The 20,817-nt window shown below is 32.5% G+C and overlaps 1 protein-coding gene across 2 annotated transcripts in view; it reads right to left on the bottom strand.

Annotated features, from left to right (window-relative positions):
* Positions 1–1,946: 1,946 nt before the first annotated feature.
* KIF18A (kinesin family member 18A) overlaps positions 1,947–20,817 on the bottom strand; it is a 75,957-nt gene continuing 57,086 nt past the window's right edge. Inside the window, exons 14-17 of one of the 2 annotated variants that reach the window (XM_079105155.1) lie at positions 11,218–11,657; positions 10,385–10,494; positions 4,540–4,649; positions 1,947–2,540 (exon numbers count right to left, since the gene is read on the bottom strand). In XM_079105155.1, the coding sequence (XP_078961281.1) occupies positions 2,458–2,540; positions 4,540–4,649; positions 10,385–10,494; positions 11,218–11,657 (743 nt within the window). In that variant the 3' untranslated portion in view covers positions 1,947–2,457. Of the gene's footprint in view, positions 2,541–4,539; positions 4,650–10,384; positions 10,495–11,217; positions 11,658–20,817 lie in introns of those variants that run through there. The other variant, XR_013757865.1, reaches the window with a different exon arrangement.

The following is a 20,817-nucleotide window of genomic DNA, read 5'->3' as shown; positions in this document are numbered from 1 at the left end:
TTCTTATACTTTAGGAGTCTTGTTGAGGAAGTTGGTTCTTAAGCTGACGTGATGGAAAGTTGGGCCTACATTTTCTTCTAGTAGGCACAGTATCTTTGGTCTAATGCCTAGGTCCTTGATCCACTTTGAGTTGTTTTGTGCAAGGTGAGAGATAGGGGTTCTATTTCATTCTGTTACATATGGATTTCCAGTTTCCTCAGCACCATTTTTTGAAGATGCTATCTTTTCTCCGATGTATGTTTTTAGTGCCTTTGTCTAGTATGAGACAACTGTTTTATATGGGTTTGTCTCTGTGCCTTCTATTCTGTTCATTTGGTCTTCATGTTTACTTTAGTGCCAATACCAAGCTGTTTATGTTACTATAAATCTATAGTATAGTTTAAGGTCTGGTATCATGATGCTAACTGCTAAGGATTGCTTTGGCTATTCTGGGTCTATTATGTTTCCAAATGAATTTCATGACTGTTTTTTAATTTCTTTGGAGATCATCATTGGTATTTCATGAGAACTGCACTGAATCTGTATAGTGCTTTTGGTAGTATGACAGTATTAATTCTGCCTATCCAAGAACATGAGAGACCTTTCCATCTTCTGAGATCTTCCATTTCTCTAGTGCTCTGTAGTTTTCATTGTAGAGAGGTCTTTCACCTCTTTTGTTAGAATGATTCCCCCATTTTTTTTTTTTAAAGGCTATTGTGAATGCGATAATTTTCCTAATTTCTCTTTCAACTGATTCATCACTGGTGTATAGAAACACAATTAATTTATGGGTGTTCAGTTTCTATCTTGCTATGATGCTGAATTCATTTATGAGTTCTAGAAGTTTTCTGGTGGAGTTTTCGAGTCTTTTAAATATAGAATCATGTTCTTGCAAATAGGGATAAATTTGCGTTCTTTTCCTATTTGTATCATAAAAGGGGTCCTTCTGAGGTACTAATAATTTTCTATTTCACAATCTGAGGGCTGGTTACTTATGATTGGTTCACTTTTTATGTGAAGTTCATTTAAAAATGGTTTCATAATCACTTAATGAAATAGCATTCTTATTATAATTTAAATTCACATAGTTCTTGTTCATTCACATATTCAATGGCTTTCTTTTTCCACCCTCATTATGTTTGATTCCTTCTAATTTCTCCTTAATGTGGTTGCACTGTAAAAGAAGTATTAAGTTTTTACAGAAGGCAAAGTCTCTAGTGACAAAAATGTCATATAAGAAAACTACAATCACACCTTATGGTATAAGGTGGACAATGAGGTATGGTGACTTAACATACCCGCTAGCCACTTATCAATATCTTGTAAAAATATTTCTTTTGAAGTATACAGTTACTTAAAACATATTGAAAGGATTAAGAGAGAGGTGAGATGTGAAAGTGATTGTTTAAGCAATACAATAAAAAACCTGTTACAACGGATCAAAAAAATACCTTCATGGTGGCTTTCTTTATGACAGATTCTGAATATATTTCTATGAATATGAAATTACTTTAGTGTTAGAATTGGAAGGAACTGTAAAGATTATTCTCTCTCTCACTTTGTCATACTTTAAATAGAAAATTTGACTAGAAGGCTCAAAATGTCTCAATTACTTATTGTATTCACTGTTTTGGTGTGAAGGTTTCCATACTAAACAAAATTAAAAGTTCACAAATACCAAATATTTGTTGTATTCAGCAGAAAAACAGGCCAAATAAAGCTGGTGAACAAGATTATCTACGTTGCAACTCCATGTAATTCCTATAACAGCAGGTATAAATAACTATTTTCTCATTATTAATAAAAATCTATAGATTATTCTCAGAGTTGGCTCTCACACTGCATACATTGATTTAATCTGAAACACAAATCTACAAAATTCACACTTTATATATAATATAATTTAGTAAGGGGTAGTAATGAAATAGGAAAATCAAATACTTTAAAATCTACTTCTTTAATATATAAAGTAGCAAAGAACAATAAAAATATTTAATTCACAATGACCATTTAAATACTATTTACAACAACCTTATCAGCATAAATATCTACATTTGTACAAAGTATTTTTGGAAAAAAAGTCATGTATAAGTAAAATAATGTATAAAACATAATAGAAGACCAAATACATCTTGGACCATAATTTATTACTTCTAAATTTGCCTTACTTTCAAAAAACAATAAGAATAATTAACTATTGTTTTCTAAAATGTTCTAATCAACTTGTAGCATAGTGGAACTACACTGCCACCATACTGATTTAGGGATTTTAAAGAATAACAACTATTTAAAAAAACTAAACATAACCTTTTCTGTTGACATTTTATATTTACTTAAAGTATAAAACAAGAAAACAGTTTCATTTTTTTGCTTGAAGATATTTGGGTTTCTTTCAAAGATTTTAAGTACATTTTAAAGGATGCTGACAAACACAAAAATAGATGTGATTAATTTCATTTCCCTTGATTTCAAAGTGACTTATCTTAGATTTTCTTTTGAAATGTTTCTTCCAAATTTTCTAACCATGTTTGACTTGACTTTATAGATGTTTCTTTTATACCCTAGAGAAAAAAAAGATGGATACATATAGTGAAAGTATCATTTAAAAAGTTCACTATTCATTTAACTTATACTAAATTAAGTCACTGAATAAACTGTTTCATTCACTTTTTCTTTTCTTCTCACTGATGAAAGACCATTTTTATAGGTATTTGTTGTCTTCCTTTCTTGTATCATCAATTTTTAGAATGTCTTTAGATTATTTCCCCAGGGCTATTAAACATCCAAGTCTTTGCATCTAGTACTTCTAATGGTCTGCTTCAGATTCTTTAGCCCCCTTTTCCTTTTACCACCACCCTTCAAATTGATTTTATCTACCTATGCCCATTCTTCTGGGTATTTATCTGCCTTTGCAATGATACTGTACTCAATAAAGTGTTGTTACAATAGGGTGCCACTGACTTTTGAGGTCAATCTAATTTTCTTGGTTACATTAGGTTTCAGAGGCATTTATATTCTTGACATTATTTGTTTCTCTTAACTATTCAGTTAACAGTAGTTGCTTTATGTGCACATTGTTAGTTGAAGAACCCAAATGAACTCATTCTAAAGAAGGCAATTATTACTATTCTAGAACATTCTGATAGGCACCTGGGCATTTTCACTTCGATATTCTAATGTATATGAAATACTATTTTTTACAAATGAATACCTCATTCTAAGTGCTCCATTATCCTTAACGATCTATACTTTTAAAAATCTAGTGCTAGTTCCTTTTCCCTTTTTGTTAAGTACTGTAGTTTAGTATCATCTTCTACTTTTTCATCTACAGTTTTTTTTAAAACCTCACTTCTCTTTAAATATGAGCAATTTGATGCATTTTACACCATTCTTTGACAATAAGTCTACTAGAAAAACCAAATTCCTATGGTTTGAGAATTTTTATGAGTATATTATTTGGTTGTAGAATTAACTTCTTGAAGAGTTTTTCCAGGAGACAAATGGGGCAGTACACACTTAAACCAACTACAGATACCCAGTGTTAAGCACAGTGTATCAAACCAAATAATTAGAGTAAATTTTCCATTTATTTATTGTCTGATTTCTTTTAACTTGCATAAAAAATATTTCTATTAAACTTAAGGTAAGCATTACAGAAGTAAGCATTTGTTAAAGTTACTGAGGATTTTTATGACTCTAACCAAAGAGCATTCATAGAAAAAAGCAACAACTTTCAAATGTTATTCAGAGACACTCATTATCTCACAACATTCCTTTACATTCTCTAAGTTCCTTTAGAGAAGAAACCCAACTGGGTCTTAATTTTTGTTTTCATTACAAGTCTTAGCACCAGGTGAGTGCTTAGTAAATAAATACTTTCTGAATGTAGTCTTAAGAACTGCAGTGTCAGAGAGAGGTCTAGACATCATGGCCATGAAACTCGCTGGCACAATATACCTCTAGGTTGAGCCAAAGGGCTCCTGTTACCATTGATTCATGTCATTCCCATATGTAGTTGGGGGTAAATAGTCACCACCATTACTGTCTTTTATGATTTGTCAATGGGAGTTAGAATATGATTCTAACTAAGTACAAACTGGAGCCTGCACAATAATTACAAAAATAAGTGTGTTATTTTTAATAAGAGAAAAATTTCAAGGGGTATCATTTATTTATAAAATATACTTAAATTACAAATAATATATTTAGTTAATTTGTAATTATTAGCTGAATTATTAACCAATTCAGTAATAAGAGGCACTATAAATAACAAAAACAGTTTAGAATGCGAAATTGGGGGACCTGGTTCTGAGTTCTGGCTCCATCATAATAATATCTGTTTGAATATGGAAAGGTACTTTAAATTTTGTACCTTAAGTTTCCTTATATTTAACATGTGTGGATAATCACACTTGTTTTCCACATAATAAAGATGACAAGTAGTACATAAAAGGGAATTTTTATGAGAACATTGAATAAAAGCAAAAAAGCAAAAAGAAGCAAAGTACTAGATGTTAGATAATCATGTCATTAAATATCAAATTAAGAGCTGAGACATACCCATTGTTGGTCTGTGTTCTTGTGAGAGCTTATCACTTGAATTATCTTGTCGAATGCGCTTGGCAAACCCATGGTTTTCTTCAGCAGTTAATGGAGTATTTGATGTAGAACTTGAGGGTAAAGGTTTTTATTTAATAAAATTGTATATTTTTAAGTTCGAATTCATGTTATATATGCAATAATAATAAAATAAATCAAATACAGAAATATCAAGTTGCAAAATCCCACAGAAGTAATTAAAGGCACTAAATATTTTGTCTTACAGAGAAATCTAGTTGTGTGTGACTTAAACAATGTTTATTCAAGTTGGATATTATAATTGTGGGTGTAACTAACAATTCTGTAGCAAAATATTTCCAGGATGCTGTGTTGAAATATAAGTAAGCACTGCTATTAAAAGTGTAGAGATAAGTAGTCCATGGTGACAATGGGTGAAAAACTAAGCTCTTATTACCAATTTGAAGCAAGAACCTTAATAAGGGGAATGTACATGCGTGAGATTATCTGGAAACTTATTTTTAAATCAAAACTACAGATTTTAATAACATTTAAACTGTAATAGATTACAATGATAGATACTGAAATGAATTCCCTATTTTCATTTGTTTCATCCTCAAAAATTTTACCAACCTCACATTGTTATTGGGTCAAATTCTAATGCAAATTTAGTTGATGTATTATTAAGCACACATTATAGCCTGTTACAGGTTATATAAATAAGGCAAAATTCCTGTCCTTAAAATTTATACAGTGGACATACAATGAGGATAGAGAAAAATAAGAAAGACAAATACTTGAAATAATATAAGGTACAATGGAAAAAGCAGTGCTAAAATTTTTAATCTCAAAGGAGTTATGGAATTATACTTGAAATAATATAAGGTACAATGGAAAAAACAGTGCTAAAACTTTTAATCTCAAAGGAGTTATGGAATTTTAGATGTGGTAAGTTTGATAAAGGCTCTTAAAAATAGCAATCCATAGCTGGGCGTGCAGCACATGCCTATAATCCCAGAGATTCAAGGTAGGAGGATTGTAAATTAAAGGCCAGCTTCAGCAACTTAGCAAAGCCCCAAGCAACTTAGTGAGACCCTGCCTCAAAATGAAAAATAAAAAGCAATGAGGGATGTGTCTGAGTGTTTAACTGCCCCTGGGTTTAATGCCTGGTACAAAAAAAAAAAAAAAGAAAAAAAAAAAAGAAAGAAGCAATACTAGTTCTAGAGCGCACTGATTGAATTTTAACAGGTTACGCTAGGGGCTTTGGTGGGTGAGAAACACCCCTTTTTTACACTAATTCATATATGCTAATTTTATGAATTTTTGACTAAAAAAGATACCATTTTACAAACTGAAGCTAATTTGATTGTAAACTATGTTAATGATTGGGGGCTTCCCTTTAGTGACAACAACTTGCTCTTCTGGCAATTCAATTGTGGTAAATTGGTATGAGTATATGTTCACGGAACAGGGAGAAAATAGCGGTATGCTCATTGCAAATAGTCAGAAATGCCAATTGAATATGAAGTGAAGAAAAATAGCCTGGCTTCTGAGAACAATGAATGCAGAGAAAAATACTCAACTTAAATACCTCAATTTTCTAGAGAGCCTGAGAAAAATGATTACGGTATTCATAATGCTGATTATACCTACTGAGTTAAAAAATGTGAATGATATGAAACAAAAATTATGCAATGAAGTAGTAGTGTCATACAAATATTTCATTCCTAAATGATGTTAAAAAAAATTACTATAAGTCAGGCATAGTGGTGCATGCCTGTAATCTCAGTGGTTCGGGAAGCTGAGGCAGGAGGACTGCAAGTTCAAAGTCAGCCTCAGTAACTTGGTGAGGTTCTGCCTCAAAATGAAAAATAAAAAGGGCTGGGGATGTGGCTCAGTGGTAAAACCTCCCTGGGTTCAATCCCTAGTTAGTACCCCCCCACCCCAAAAGTTAACCCAAAAAGTTACTACAATTCTGCTTTGAATACTGAACACTTCTTGACTTTAAAGATTAATGTCACTGATTATTTTTGACTAGAGATGCTATTCTCTATGATTTATGTTAAAGTTGTCTTTACTATTTAATGATTCTTTACTTTGGCTAGTTCTAGGACCTTACTTTTCTACTTATAGCATGTACTTACTTGAAAATTAAACTTTTGAATAAATCTGTTAGATTAAAACTCGTATTTCTAGGATTGAAATCTAAGCCTAATAAAAATATTTTGTATATTTATACATAAGTCAAGAACATCCAAACATATTTGGGATTATATAAAACAGTTCACTGATTAAGTGTTTATTACTTAGAGTTGGGCAACTTAGCAAGAATCTATTGCAAAGGATAAAAAAAAAAAAAAAAAAAGACTGGGGATGTAGCACAGTGCCCCTGGGTTCTACTCCCAATAATGCAAACAAAGTTTATCATTTATAATTTAGATTATAAAGAAAAGACTTAAAATTGAATATAAACACAAATTATGTTAAAGATATTGAGAGGAAATTCAGATTCTTCCAATATGTTTCTATATCTACTTATAAGCTTCAGAATTAATCTTTTGCCTCCTTACATATATATAATGGTTCTGGTTAATAAATAATATATATCATACTCTTTTAGTTGAATGAATTTCTACCTAAAATCATGAGATATCTTTCTAAATAAATTAAAATGAATCGCAAGTGTGAAACCATATTTTGGTTTATAAAATAAACAAACATGGAGATTTCCTTCTTTATTTTTAAAAACCGTATTTAGAATATATACACACCTAAATATGTATATAAAGATACTAAGTGGAAAATACCAGAGTTTATTACTCTCAAGCTCATGTAGATTTAATTGAGGAAAAGGAAGATTAAAAAAAAGTAATTATGTACATTTCTAGCATTAATCTCTTCTAACCTTAGTTAATGGCAGGATCTAATTATTCGTACCAGAGGGAACATAATAGAGTAGTTAATAGGATATGAGAAATTGAGGTACTTTCTTTACATGTCCCTTAACATGATTTCATAATATGAGTTGCTCATGTCCTTTAACTCATCTAAAACCACTCCAAATACAAATTCACATACCTAGACATTTCTTGAAAAATCATGTGATTTAGTAAAGACTGTGTTTACATTTTAAGATTATTCTTAGCTATACATTTGTCACATTTTAGTAAACACAACAGAGCATGTTACCAATAAAGAACCAGAAAACTCAACATTAATTAATAGAATGAAGACAAAACTGACATAATACAAAAGAGTGATAAAGTGGATGCAACAGATGATGACAGCTAGCTAGGCTCATTCATGAAGTGGCTGACTCCAATAAATGAGCTAGACTAATTGCATAATTCAAATTTGTGCCTTAACAAAATATAGTAGATGATCCTTAGCTACAGTGTATTATTCCAGGGCCATATTAAATGCCTGAAATCATGGATCATACTGATTGCAATACATGCTGTTTTCCCCTACATATGTCTATGATAAATTTTCATTTTTTTTTAAAGTAAGCAATTTACATCTTCTTTTTGGCATGTCCGAATTGACAATATCATTGTTTTTTAGCTTCCAGTCAATTGTTAGGTAAAACAGGGTGATCTGAAACACAAGTACTGTACTAGGAGAGTTCATCTGATAACTAAGGTAGCTACGATGTGGCTAACGAGCATGTAGCATATGGGCACATAGCATACACCATATTGATATGGTGGGTAAACTGGGTGCTTCAAGAAGTGAGATGGAGAGAAAGTATGCAAGATTTCATCATGCTACCAGAACAGCATGCACTTTACAATTTATTAATTATTAACTTCTGGAATTTTCCACTTAATGTTTTCAGACGTTGGTTCTGTAAGAGAGGACTACTATACACAATTTTAAGTCATGGATAGTCAGAGATATTCAAGAAAATCAATCCATGAAATTTAAATTTACACATTCCAAGGGTCTTCAGCACTTTGCTTTGGGGCAGCAAGAACAGATCCTAAATTCATCAATTAGAAAACACTGTATGAAGCATGAATAAATATGCTATTTTTAAATTTGTTTCCTGTAGCCTGGATGACAATAGGTCTATGGTAGAAAACAGAAAATTTAAAAGGCTTATCTTAAGGTCTTCTACTTTTCTTCCCACAATAACATGGCAGAGAAAGAGGTAGAGCCTCACTAAGTGGTTAGGGCCTCGATAAGTTGCTGAGGCTGGCTCTTGAACTTGTAATTCTCCTGCCTCAGCCTCCCAAATCATCGGGATTACGGGTATGCACCACTGTACCCGGCTACATCTTTCTATCTTTTGTGCATCACTTTGGATATTTTTCTGTACACCTATCTTCTAATTTGCTAATAGTATCTTTTGGTGTGATTAATCTGTTGATTTACTGAATTCTTAACTTTACTAAATTCTATCTTTTTAATTCCAAACTATTCATTTGATTCATTTTAAGAGAATTCAGTACTTAGACAATTTTTCTCTTACCTACTTTATTGAAATTAATCATAGCTAAAACTTAAAGGTTCTTATCTGAAAATCTTACTGTCTACATCATTTATGCATCATTGCTTCCCCCACCCTTCTTCTTGATTTTTAGTCAGTTAGTTGTGTCTCCTGGCATACTATAATTTTTGCTTAAATGCAAAAATTTCTTCCAGAAATAATAAATTTCCTTTTGGTGAGAAGGCAAAGAGATAGCTCACATTGATCCAAGTAAGGACTGAGTTGATCTAAGGTCTGTTTCAGGCTTATGAGAGCTGATCTGATTCTAGTTTTTCTTACTACTATCTCTTCAAGAATTTCAAGTAAAATCTTCGATGTTTAACAGGGCTTCCTCTTCCTTATGGTCCCTGAACTTCAATTTTTCTGTTGCTGCTCCATAAGAATGTAAAAATTCTGCTAATACTTTAGTCTTATAGCAGCTACTTTCAGCCTGGTTTCTTGGTGAGCCTCATAACTCCAGAGTTTAGAACTTGGCAAACCCTGAGTGGAAAAGCTGCACAGAGTGATTTTGTTTCCCTAGTTCAGTGAGACTGTTAATAACTCTAAGTTTCAATTCTCTGTTTGGCCTCTATGAGTTAGGCCATGAATTGACAAGTACTAAATGGAGGTAAAGGAGCAGTGAAACTTGACTCTCTGCAACCTGTTAGACCTTTCCCTGGGATCTTGGATCTGCAAGTCCCAGTTGCTTTGGTTGTTTTTCAGTGCCTTTAAGCCACTGTGCCGTGTTCTTTATCCAGTTTTAAAAACTGTAAAACATTTGTAATTGTTTTTGATGGGCGGCTTGGTCTGACATAAGCTACCTGTCAAGCCAGAAACAGCAGCCTCTCTACTTCATTATATTTTAGTCATATATAAAAATCCACTAAAATAATATAATTCTAGGATGAAAGAAATTCAGTAATGTTTAAAAGGACAAATAATCAAGTGAGTAAACAATTGCAACTAGAAGAAAAGTAAAGACATAAGTGACATTTTGAAAGCTGGAAGACTTTCAATTTTTAAAAAACTTTTAAAAATACTTTTATTTATTTTTTATTTATTTTTTGATGCTGAGGATCAAACCCAATGCCTCACATGTGCTAGGCGAGTGCTCTACCACTGAGCCATAACCCCAACCCCAATTTATTTTTAATAATCTAAAAGATGGAATGCTTTATATAAATATCAAGTGAAATACTTGGGCTTCATCAAGATCTCCTTTCAATAACATAAGTCCAGTGCTCATTCAAAGCAATTTTCCAAAAGTATGCTTAGCTATGACTTGACAGTCTAATTACAAGAAATAAGAAAGAGCTGTAGGAAACAAAAGTATAAAGATTATCTTCAGAGACTTAACCAGTTTATACTTAATCATACCTTATTAGTTTCTGTTTCTTTTTGGCAGCAGCAGTCATTGCCATGTAGGAGGGCATTATACTTGATACAGGCACAGAATTCTTAGCTGAGAATGAAGAAGGGTCAAGTCTGTATATTAAATAGTGGGAGAGAGAGAGAGAGAGAGAGAATAAGCTTGCTTTATATTATAGAGAAAAAAGGGAGATACTTTCAGAAACCATTTAATATGGATATATAAAGAAAAACTTTCTTCTACACTACAAAATTCCCTTCACTTTTCCTGGGGTTTTCTTCTTTTTTAAACACCATAGGTAGAGTCATTACTAAGAACTTCTGTATTCTCTGAAGTAGAGAAAGGTAGAGGTATTTTCCTTCCCATATTTAGATTAAGTATGATGATGTAGATGAATATTTACTTTGATGATATGAAGTCAATGATACCTTGACTACTTCACAGTAAGCTGATTTTTGAGAAATGCGAATAAAAACTGTGAAATTTCCTTTAGTGAAGACATTAATGAATAATAGCAAACATGGTAATCCTCTAGTAATAACTTGTGTTATGTAACTTTAGAGTATGAAGAACAAACTAAGTATATTTCAAAGTCTCTTCTAGCTTAATGAGGATCAACCAACTTAAGACATGAAATTAAAGACACTAAAATATTGTTAGTGGATTCATACTCAGAAATATAATTTATAATCAAGATAACACACCTGGTCATCCATGAAATAAACCTCAAATAGCTAATGATGAAAAAAAGGAAGGTAATAGTTTAAGGGCTATGTATAAAACAAAACAAAACAAAAGAATAGGAAAATATTCTTTTTTTTTTTTTTTTTTTTTTTTAACTTTGTAAAGTGTTTTTGTTTGATAGTGATTCCTGTTTGGGTAATTTATTCTTTAAGCTCCTGGTATCTTCACATATAGTAAAAGTAGAGTCCAAATCCTCCTGTCCTTGTTCTATTTTCCTCTTAAGAGGGATATCTACTTCACACAACATTTTTAGAGAATTATCACTGTTTATATTTGAGTTGCTGGCCTGAAAACTTTTAGTATGTAATGATGGTTTTATTAAGGCCACTGGAGGTGAATTTTGCAAAGTTTTTCTACAGTCTTCTGGAGTATACAAAATAGGTTGAAGTTCTTTGCTGAGAGAATCATTAAGTTGCATACTTTCAGATAGTGTAGGCTTCTGAATATGTTTTGATTTTGAGGGAGAAGGCATTAATTTTCTGCGAGTTCTTTTTTGTGGAGTAATTTTAAGCAGATTAGGTTCACTTGAAGATGTGCCTGTTCAATAAAATTGAGAAGTTTAATAATGTTACTAAATAGTTTTATAATAATCTCATTCATTTTTTAAAATACATTAATAAAAGTACTTTTTTAACAGTTGATAAAAACATGGAAGAAAATCAGTTAGAAAGAAAATATGGTTTATTGCTAAAAACTTTAAATAAAATTAATAAATTCATTATTTTCAATCAAATCCAACAATTCATAAGCAATTTCCAACTTCATGTCTGACGTGGGTTTAAGATAGAATGGCAGTAACCAATAAAATACCAGGTTAATGAAAGAAGCGTATCCGTTATGATTTCAGGTACACAGCTCAGTATGCATTCTAGTTAATTTACTAGTATCTAGTATTATAAAACTCACAGATTTAGAAAAATTAGATTTAATATCAAAGACAAATGAACATAATTTGAAGAGTTCACAGTATTTTAACTCTTAGCACTGTGAAAAAGCATAATCTCTGAAACATCAAGAGGACCCCAAGTATGATGAGCTTTGCTCAGTCTTATCTTACAACTTCTGCTGCTTTTCAAAATTATATTTTACTATTTCCAACGTTTTTGTAACCTCTTCTTTCTCCATTCAGTAAATATATTTCTTCTCTAAAGAGTAGTACTTTACCTTTTTATCCACATTTTCTCTTAATTCTGTTTGTTTCATGGTACATGACATGAATTGCCTTTGTTTGGAGAATATCACTCATGGAAGAAACTATTAATATGCTATTTCTGTCTATGGTTTTAAATCATGAAGTAAAATTTCCAATTGATTATATCTGCTTTACTATATAATATTAACTTATGCAACGCTGAAAACATTATAAAGGTTATTTCAATAGGGTAATTCAAAATTTCCACCAAGTTAAAAAATATAGTAATCACCAGTAAGTACATGCATTATTCTTCTTATGTTAGTTGACAATAGGCTCTACTATGGGAAGGTTGACAATTACCCTCTAGGAAACACAATTTAAAAACAGGAAGAAAAATATGATCTCTGTTCTATTAAGAAATTTTACTTTTCTGAGAACTAGATAAATGAGATCTAGATCTTAAAATAATTTTCCACTCCCTTTAACATGACATTTGTCAAATTTTCCATTACCAGATATTTTTATACTAATGCTGCAGTGTAAAGACAGTTACTTTTCTCCACTGTGCTGCTACCACCAATTTGGTGGCTATTAATAGCTGGAAGATTAACTTCTTTTCCCATGAGAGGCAGCAGGGGTATAGAGGATAGAAAACTATATCGAGGATAGAGAACTGAATAGGGAGTCAGGAGACTTGAATTCTATTTCTGACTTCACCAACAACTCACTGAGTGACCTTGGGCAACTCACTTTAGCAGTGTGGGCATTAATACCTCCTAGGAAAAAAAGGGATACTATCTTTTTATGGACAGGGAATTTTTCTAGGATTAGATGACAGAAACACTTAGGTTCAAAGAAAGGTTTTAGAAATATAAATATGCTTCAGCTGTTAGCATTACAACTTTCACAGGGAATACAGTAATTTATCTTCTAATAATTAAATCAATAACAGTTATCTCTAAAACAATATATTTCAAACAATGTCTTACTTAGTTGATCAGATATTCAGTTTATCAAGGCAGATCATAGATTGTAATATAAAACAAAGTTATTGCTAACACAAGCACATATAGGTGTACTTGCAAATGCAGGTTTTATAACAACATTAAAAAATCCAGGACATAATGGAGCATGAAATCTCAAGGAATAAGGATTACCAAGTCACTATATTTCTGGAGGAGTTAATCTGAAGTGCTGACTCAGGATGGCAGACCACTTTTCCCTTACTACTACTAAACAACATGAAAATGGAGTCTTACCACAAGACACTAAAGAAACATCCACCAGTCCTATGGATACTTTAAACATATACCCAACATTGCATTTGGTATGATCAGATTAACAATTTGTCACCAAAAGGAATAGTAATGTCACAATAGTATATCTAAGCTATAACTCTTCTCTCCTATATGATTACTGCAGGATAAACATGGAGAGGAAATGTTAATATGGACTCACCACTGTTTTATTTGGCTTGGTAGAGGAGATATATAGCATGTACAAAACAAAATCTGAAGGGTATTTTTTCTTTTTATGCTCTCAATTATTAAATTCTGATAAGGCAATAAGAGGTGCAGAAAATGGATGATCATTTCAGGACTACTGGAAGACTGACTAGAAGCTAAGAAAAGTTCAGGGGACAACCAGAGCAAAAATAAAATTTAAAGGCTTAAGTAAAAATTAAACAGTCAAACTACTCTAAGTATAAAATGATAATGACCCCACTTGTTAATGAAAATAAAAACACATATATCTTACATGTCACTTAGAATATAAGTTTTAGAATATATAAATAATTTTTCTCTCTTAAGCTAAGTTTAAGTATTTTAAGAGGGAGAGAATTGGGTTAGGGGCACTGTAGAATTTATTGGTTGTTAAGAACTATTGAACGTGCTAGGCCTATGTTTATAAAAGAGATATGCTGTACTTTTCCATTAGGAAAAAGAGAAGTACAGTAAATTTCCAGAAAAGCAGGCTTGGGATGTATAGATTGTCATGATTCAGTTTGGGAAAATACTATTTAATAAAATTCCATAATTATTGGCCTATAGAGTAGAAGCGATAAAGAAGGAACTTGGAGGCAGAATGTAATTCCTTTAACTCTATAAAACAAGAATGGGAATTACATAGTGAGGCTATTAGCTGTTCTAGGACCCTAAAAGATGATGGTAGCCAATGAAATACCCTGGCAATGTGGGTGTTAAGCAGGAGGGGCTAGGGAATTAAAAACACCTTGTTATAAACATGGATAGAAAAGATTGGCAGCCACTTGGGAGGACAAGAGGTCCTCAGTCCATCAAAGGAACTAGACCAGTGCATAACACACATAAGTATAAGAGGTAGTGGGCAACAGTGTATCTTATGGTTTTGAACAATTTTGCTGTTTCTAGATCATCTTTTGGTACTTTAAAAATCTTGAACATATTGTAGGTGTACTGCATTTCTATTGCCTGGAGATAGTTATATGATCCATAGGATGTAAGGGAATGAGACTTGTTGAAACTTATACAAATAATAATAAGCCTAATGTCAAGATATTTGAAAGAAAAAGTCACTACTATTATTTTTAAGACAGGATCATTGTTTTTTTTTTATGTAAGAAAAAAAGTTATAGTCAGCTATGATGCAAAAAGCAAAAATCTAAGAGGACTGCACCTTTGTAAAGAGAATTCATTGTTATTAAGCCATGCTCCCACCATGCAGGGTATTGGGAATATAGTAGTAAACAAGACAGCTATAAAGTTACATTTTTAAGAGGGGAAGGCAGATATCAATAAATAAATAAACATGGTGACGAATCGCAAAGATAATATGGGCTGGTGCAGTAGCACTCACCTGTAATCCCCATGGCTCAGGAGGCTGAGGCAGAAGGACTGCAAGTTCAAAGTCAATTTCTAATTTAGTAAAGCCCTAAGCAACTGTCTCTAAATAAAATATAAAAATGGGTTGGGGATGTGACTCACTGGTTAAGCACCCTGGCACCAGGGTTCAATCCCTGGCACCAAAAAAGAAATAAAAATATGGAATTGGAACAGAGTGTGATGGAAGATTGAGGGGGTGGGGGTGATTATAACTATAAAGGCCAATCTAAGAATGGTGGAGATATGTGATCTAAGATTTGAATGGCTGTGAAAAAGTCAGCTATATGAAGAGAAGGGGAAGGAGGCAAGGAATAAAAACAAAGACCCAATAGCAATAATGAGTTCAGCTCAAGGAAACGATAGGTGATTGTGACTGAAAGTGTGATAAGTTAGATCAAGCAGAAATGAGAAGCTACACAGATATTAAGGGGCCAACTTATCTAAGGGTTTATGGACAAAGTAAGGCTTTAGATTTATGTGAAGAGCAGAGGGATATTTGTGAAGGAGTTTAAGTACAGATGTGATGTGATCTGATTGATATTTTAGAAAAAGATTTGTTTTTGGGTGGAGAATGGAGTTTGAATAGGCAAGGGAATGGAGTTTGAGTAGGTATATATTGATAGGGAATCAGTAATAACACTATTGCTGTAGCACATGCAAGAAATAATGAGATCTTGGATGAGAGTGGTTGGTGTCTTCTTGCATTGCCTCATTTGAAAACCATCCATACTAAGAAGATATCAGGCATCTAGTTTCCATCCAGATTCCCTTTCAAATAACTATAAGACAAAAACTTACTCTAATGTTGGTCACGGGAGAATAATATCATCTATATATATATATATATATATATATATATATATATATATATACACACCAGAATACTACAGACTTTCTGAAGGATATATGTGTAGCTAGGACAGGAATAAAGAAAGTCATGAAGATCAATAACTTGTAATAGTTCCTATGCTTCACTCTTTAGTGCTCTCTCAGGGAGTTAAGTAAAAGACAATGACTGGTGTCACTAAAGTCCCTTAAATTAGGGCCAGGGATGAGAAGGTAGATGGAATAAGGAAGAAAAGATAAGGCTGAGTGTTATAGAAAAATGACAATATCTGAAGACTGGAAGTACTACTAAGAAGACCCAAAATAAAGTCCTAGCCCAGTAGGGTCAGTGCAGAAAGAAAAAGTAAACAGAATGTGTCCTTCCTGTGGAGATTGCTCCCATCACTGGGGGCCATATCACATATGGATGAGATATTCTTGGGTGAACAAAGTGTCCACCTGAGACTATCTATGGCTTTGGTTCCCATGTATATTCAATGTGCTATTGAATCAGTGAATAAGAAAGCATTTTCCTCCTAATTTTTCACTTTTTCAGACAGGGTCTTATTATGTAACTCAGGCGGGTCTAAACTTGTGGGCTCAAATGATCTTCCTGCCTCAGCCTCCTGAGTAGATGGGAGTACAGGTGTGACCACCACATCTGGCTTTTTCTCCTTAATTTTATAAGTACACTTAAAATAAGCAAACAGAAACTTTATTGCATCTAATAAAGGAAAATATAAAGGAATGGAAGAACTGACACACAAACTCAGGCCTTCTGATAATACAGATGCCAAGTTCTCCTCCACTACAAAATACTGAATCCCTACTACAGGAAGAATTCAATTAGGCAATGACTAAATAAAACATGAAATACTCACAATTGCACTGTTATTTGAAACTGTATTTTAAAGATTTGATGATATGGGAAATGTTTGTTTAATGAGGTAGCATATACATTTTATACAGAGTACGATCTTAATTTTGACAAAATAAAGCAAAAACCAACAACAACAACAACAACAACAACAAATCAAAGCATATACGAGCAATGCCACAAAAAATGGGGATAAGTCACAGGAACAGCAGAAGGAAATTAGGCATAATCCATCATCGTATCAGGTTATAGGTTAGAAAATTGAGTGATATTTTTCTTTATTTGATTATTTTATATAATAAAATGTGCTGCTTCTAAAAAATTATAAATGATAAACAAAACAAAACAAAACAGAAGCAATGTCTGAGGTGAGAGAATGTTAAGAAGCCAACAAGAAGCCAGCACTTTCAAATCTCAGAAGGTCTTAGTAACTAGTGGCATGAAGTAGTCTGTGAAAGCACAGAGCAGAGATAAAAAACACAACTGGCTTAAAGTCTACATAAAGAAGCTGGATCTTCAGGTTGCCCTTGGAGAATGATTATACTTTTTCATCATTAATAGTTCATATTCTAAAACAATATAACATGAATTATACCCTAAATACATTAACATTTGTGTTTTCACACAGGATGGTATAGTATAAAATATGCTATTAAAACAAACAACTTAAAATCAAAACAAAAACAAACATTATAATGAAAATTGAGTCACTTTGCCTGACTCCATTAAGTTATATTTGCTAAGCAGTTATAACAATTATGCATAAGCGTTTGGCCAAATGGTTCATAAAGAAGTAAACAAGCTGGGTGCAGTGGCGCATGCCTATAATCCCCATGGCTCAGCAGGCTGAGACAGGAGGATCCAGAGTTCAAAGCCAGCCTCAGCAACTGCAAGGCACTTAGCGAGTCAGTGAGACCCTGTCTCTAAATAAAATACAAAATACAGCTGGGGATGTGGCTCATCGAGTGCACCTGAGTTCAATCCCCAGTACCAACCTTCACCCCCCCAAAAAAGAAGTAAACAAAATTTAGATATTCATCTTCCAGTCACATCTCTCTCAAACTTCAGGGACTTTAAGGAATATGATTGACTAATGGTAGTACAATAAAAGCAATGAGTGGGTATTTTTAATTTGATAATAAAATATAATGAAGGCAGCATATGAAAAAGATCTTTGATAAATTGTTTATACCTTAAGAAAAACATCTAAAAATATATTTAGTCAGCAGTACTGCTCTTTAAGTTACCTAATTCTAAATGCAAACTCATTTCTTCTACCTTATTACTTATATCTTTCAAATATTTTACTTCTTCAAGAAGTCAATGCCACAGGTTTGTCCATGGACTCTGAAATATTTCCAGTAGAAAGCAGAAAAGAACTTTTTTTTTCATGTCTATCTTCTTAAAAATATTTTTAAGAAACTTCAGTGTATTCTTACATTTAAAAGATGCTTTTAGTAATATTTATTATAAAAGTTTCCTTAAGTAGACAGGAGAATTAAGACTTACACATATTAGCATTTATGTGCCTATGCGAGACCACATGTTAGTATATAGGCAAATACATATTACTTTGTACTTGCTAAAAAAATTGGACAGATCAGGGAAGAAGAAATAAGTGGGGTGTGAGTTAAATCTTCCCCTCTCTTAAGATTAGAACTTATAATATCTAAACATGTGAATCAAGAAAGAGCAGTACAGCATACTATTTAGAAACACTGGGTAAATACTGAAATTTTAATTTAAGTCATTCAGCATACATCCCCAACCCTATTTTGTATTTTATTTAGAGTTTCACGGTTGCTGAGGCTGGCTTTGAACTTGAGATTCTCCTGCCTCAGCCTCCAGAGCCACTGGGATTACAGGCATGCGCCACTGTGCCCAGCTGGCTTGACTTTTTTGATTAACAGTAATTATAAACAGTTTCCTGCTGGGGAGAGGGAAGATGTGATAACCGCTATAGTAGTGAAATTCTAAAAAGTGAAGGGAATGAAAAGGAAAAAAATGCACGCTAAGGAGAGATTATTCATTAAAGGGAAAGTTACATAAAAAAGGTAGTATTTAAAATGGACTTTCAACATGGAGGAGGATTTAATAAGTTGGCATGTGAGGAGAGCGAGCAAGCAACATTTGGGATTGAGAAGAAAGCTTGGAAACTGCAGAAGCAAGGGAAAGAAAGAATATTTAAGAGAAGGTTGGGAAACCAGGTGCTGGATGGAAGTATGTCTGTAGCTTGACATGGGACAGGCAGAGCCTTTGAAACCTTCCCTAAAGCTCTGCACTTTATTAGGAAAATATTTTGGTGACAATGTGAAAGGCACTGTAAAGGAGAGTGACAAATAAATGGAAACTAGATGTCACTATAATTATTCATTCCTTGTGACAAATTTTCTTAAATGTTTCAAAGTAAATTGAATTAAGAAATAAAAAAAATTCATTTTTCTGCTTTAAATAAATCTCTAAGGCATAACTACTAACTGGCAATTCATGTGATTTCTTATGTAAGGGGGTTCAATATTCAGTTTTAGCTTTCTGAAATATTTTACAGATGGTTCCCTTAAATAAAGATACTAGATAATTTATCACTAATGAGTTTAAAGTCCCTCTCTTAAAAAATGGGCAGGCCTTTTGGGTCATCTTTTGATGTGCCACATTGTGTGTTCTGAATGATTTCACCCAGAGGAACTAATTTATCAAAAGCTTAAGACTGCAAACGTTAAAAGATTTACAGGGCTGTACGTTAGTGTAAAAAGCAGAATGAAGTATTAAACATGAGTCACAGGCTGCAAAATAGGGTTCATGACAGTAAGACATTGATGAATGGGATTAGATCTAATTGAGGTTTGGTACAAAATGATGGCAGAGATTCTTTTGCTAACATTACTGTTAATATGTACATGAGCAAGTATTTTGGGAAACTAAGCTTAATCAAAAATTAGGTAGCCAAGTTCTGAAGTGAAATCAAGTATTAATATATGCATTTCAATAAATAATCATAGGCTACAAATGATGATACATTTATTGTACCAAGCATAAAATCTGGATTCTTTTTAATAGCTTTGTGACTCAGGGAATTAACAGCTACAAATAATACAATTGAATGAATTTTGACTATTTTAAAAATATGTAAAGTTAAGGTACCACACCAAATTAACTAAACAAGCATTTTACAATGCTTTTCTTGCTGGCAATTGAACCCAGGACCTTGTGCTTGTGAGATAAGAGATAAGCACTCTACCAACTGAACTATATCCCCAACCCTTTATAATGCATTTATGATGCTATTGTGGTTATGGCTGCAGTAGTGCCAACACAGACAATACCAGCTATATGCAAAATAATACAAAAAAGAATACATTTCCCATGTATTTAAGCTTCATTATAATTTTTTAAATTAATCCAGAACTTTGAGTAGTAAATCAACCATAATCTTCTAATATTTGTATCTGCAGGAAACAGCAGTTATGATAGTTTCAGCTCAGTTTCATTTTCCCACTCATAGTTATTTAAGATGGAAAAAATAGGGACAATGCAGATCCTTTAATTTATAGCAATATTTGCTTATAGATGAACAATAAAACAATGTGTCATGTACTTGAGAACTAAGGATCAAATTAAGTGCATTTTGGTCTACAAGTATGACTTAGATATTGGTAATGATTAAATTTTGTTGCCCAATGGGAAAGAATTGAGAAGATTTAGTACAAAACACTTTTGCTACCTTATATTCATTATATGAAGTAGTACAAAGAGTTCCTGTTTTATTTATTTTTTTTAACATGAAATTTCCTTGTATTCAAGTAATTTTAGGGGGAACTTGAACTTAGGTAAGAACTATATTCAATCAGAATATCTTTACTATAAGACTGGTTCCTACTAGTATCTTTTATTGTGCATTGAGATAAAACCACTGACATAGGGTGCAAAATTTTTAAAAAAGGAAAGGTTAGAGACAGAAATATTACTAAATGTGAGTTTCCAGATGGATAATGAGGAAAT

This window comes from Sciurus vulgaris (assembly GCF_902686455.1).
Source record: "Sciurus vulgaris genome assembly, chromosome: 11".
NCBI classification, from domain to species: domain Eukaryota; kingdom Metazoa; phylum Chordata; class Mammalia; order Rodentia; family Sciuridae; genus Sciurus; species Sciurus vulgaris.
The sequence above is the reverse complement of the archived record's forward strand: the minus strand, read 5'-3'. Positions and strand labels throughout refer to the sequence as shown.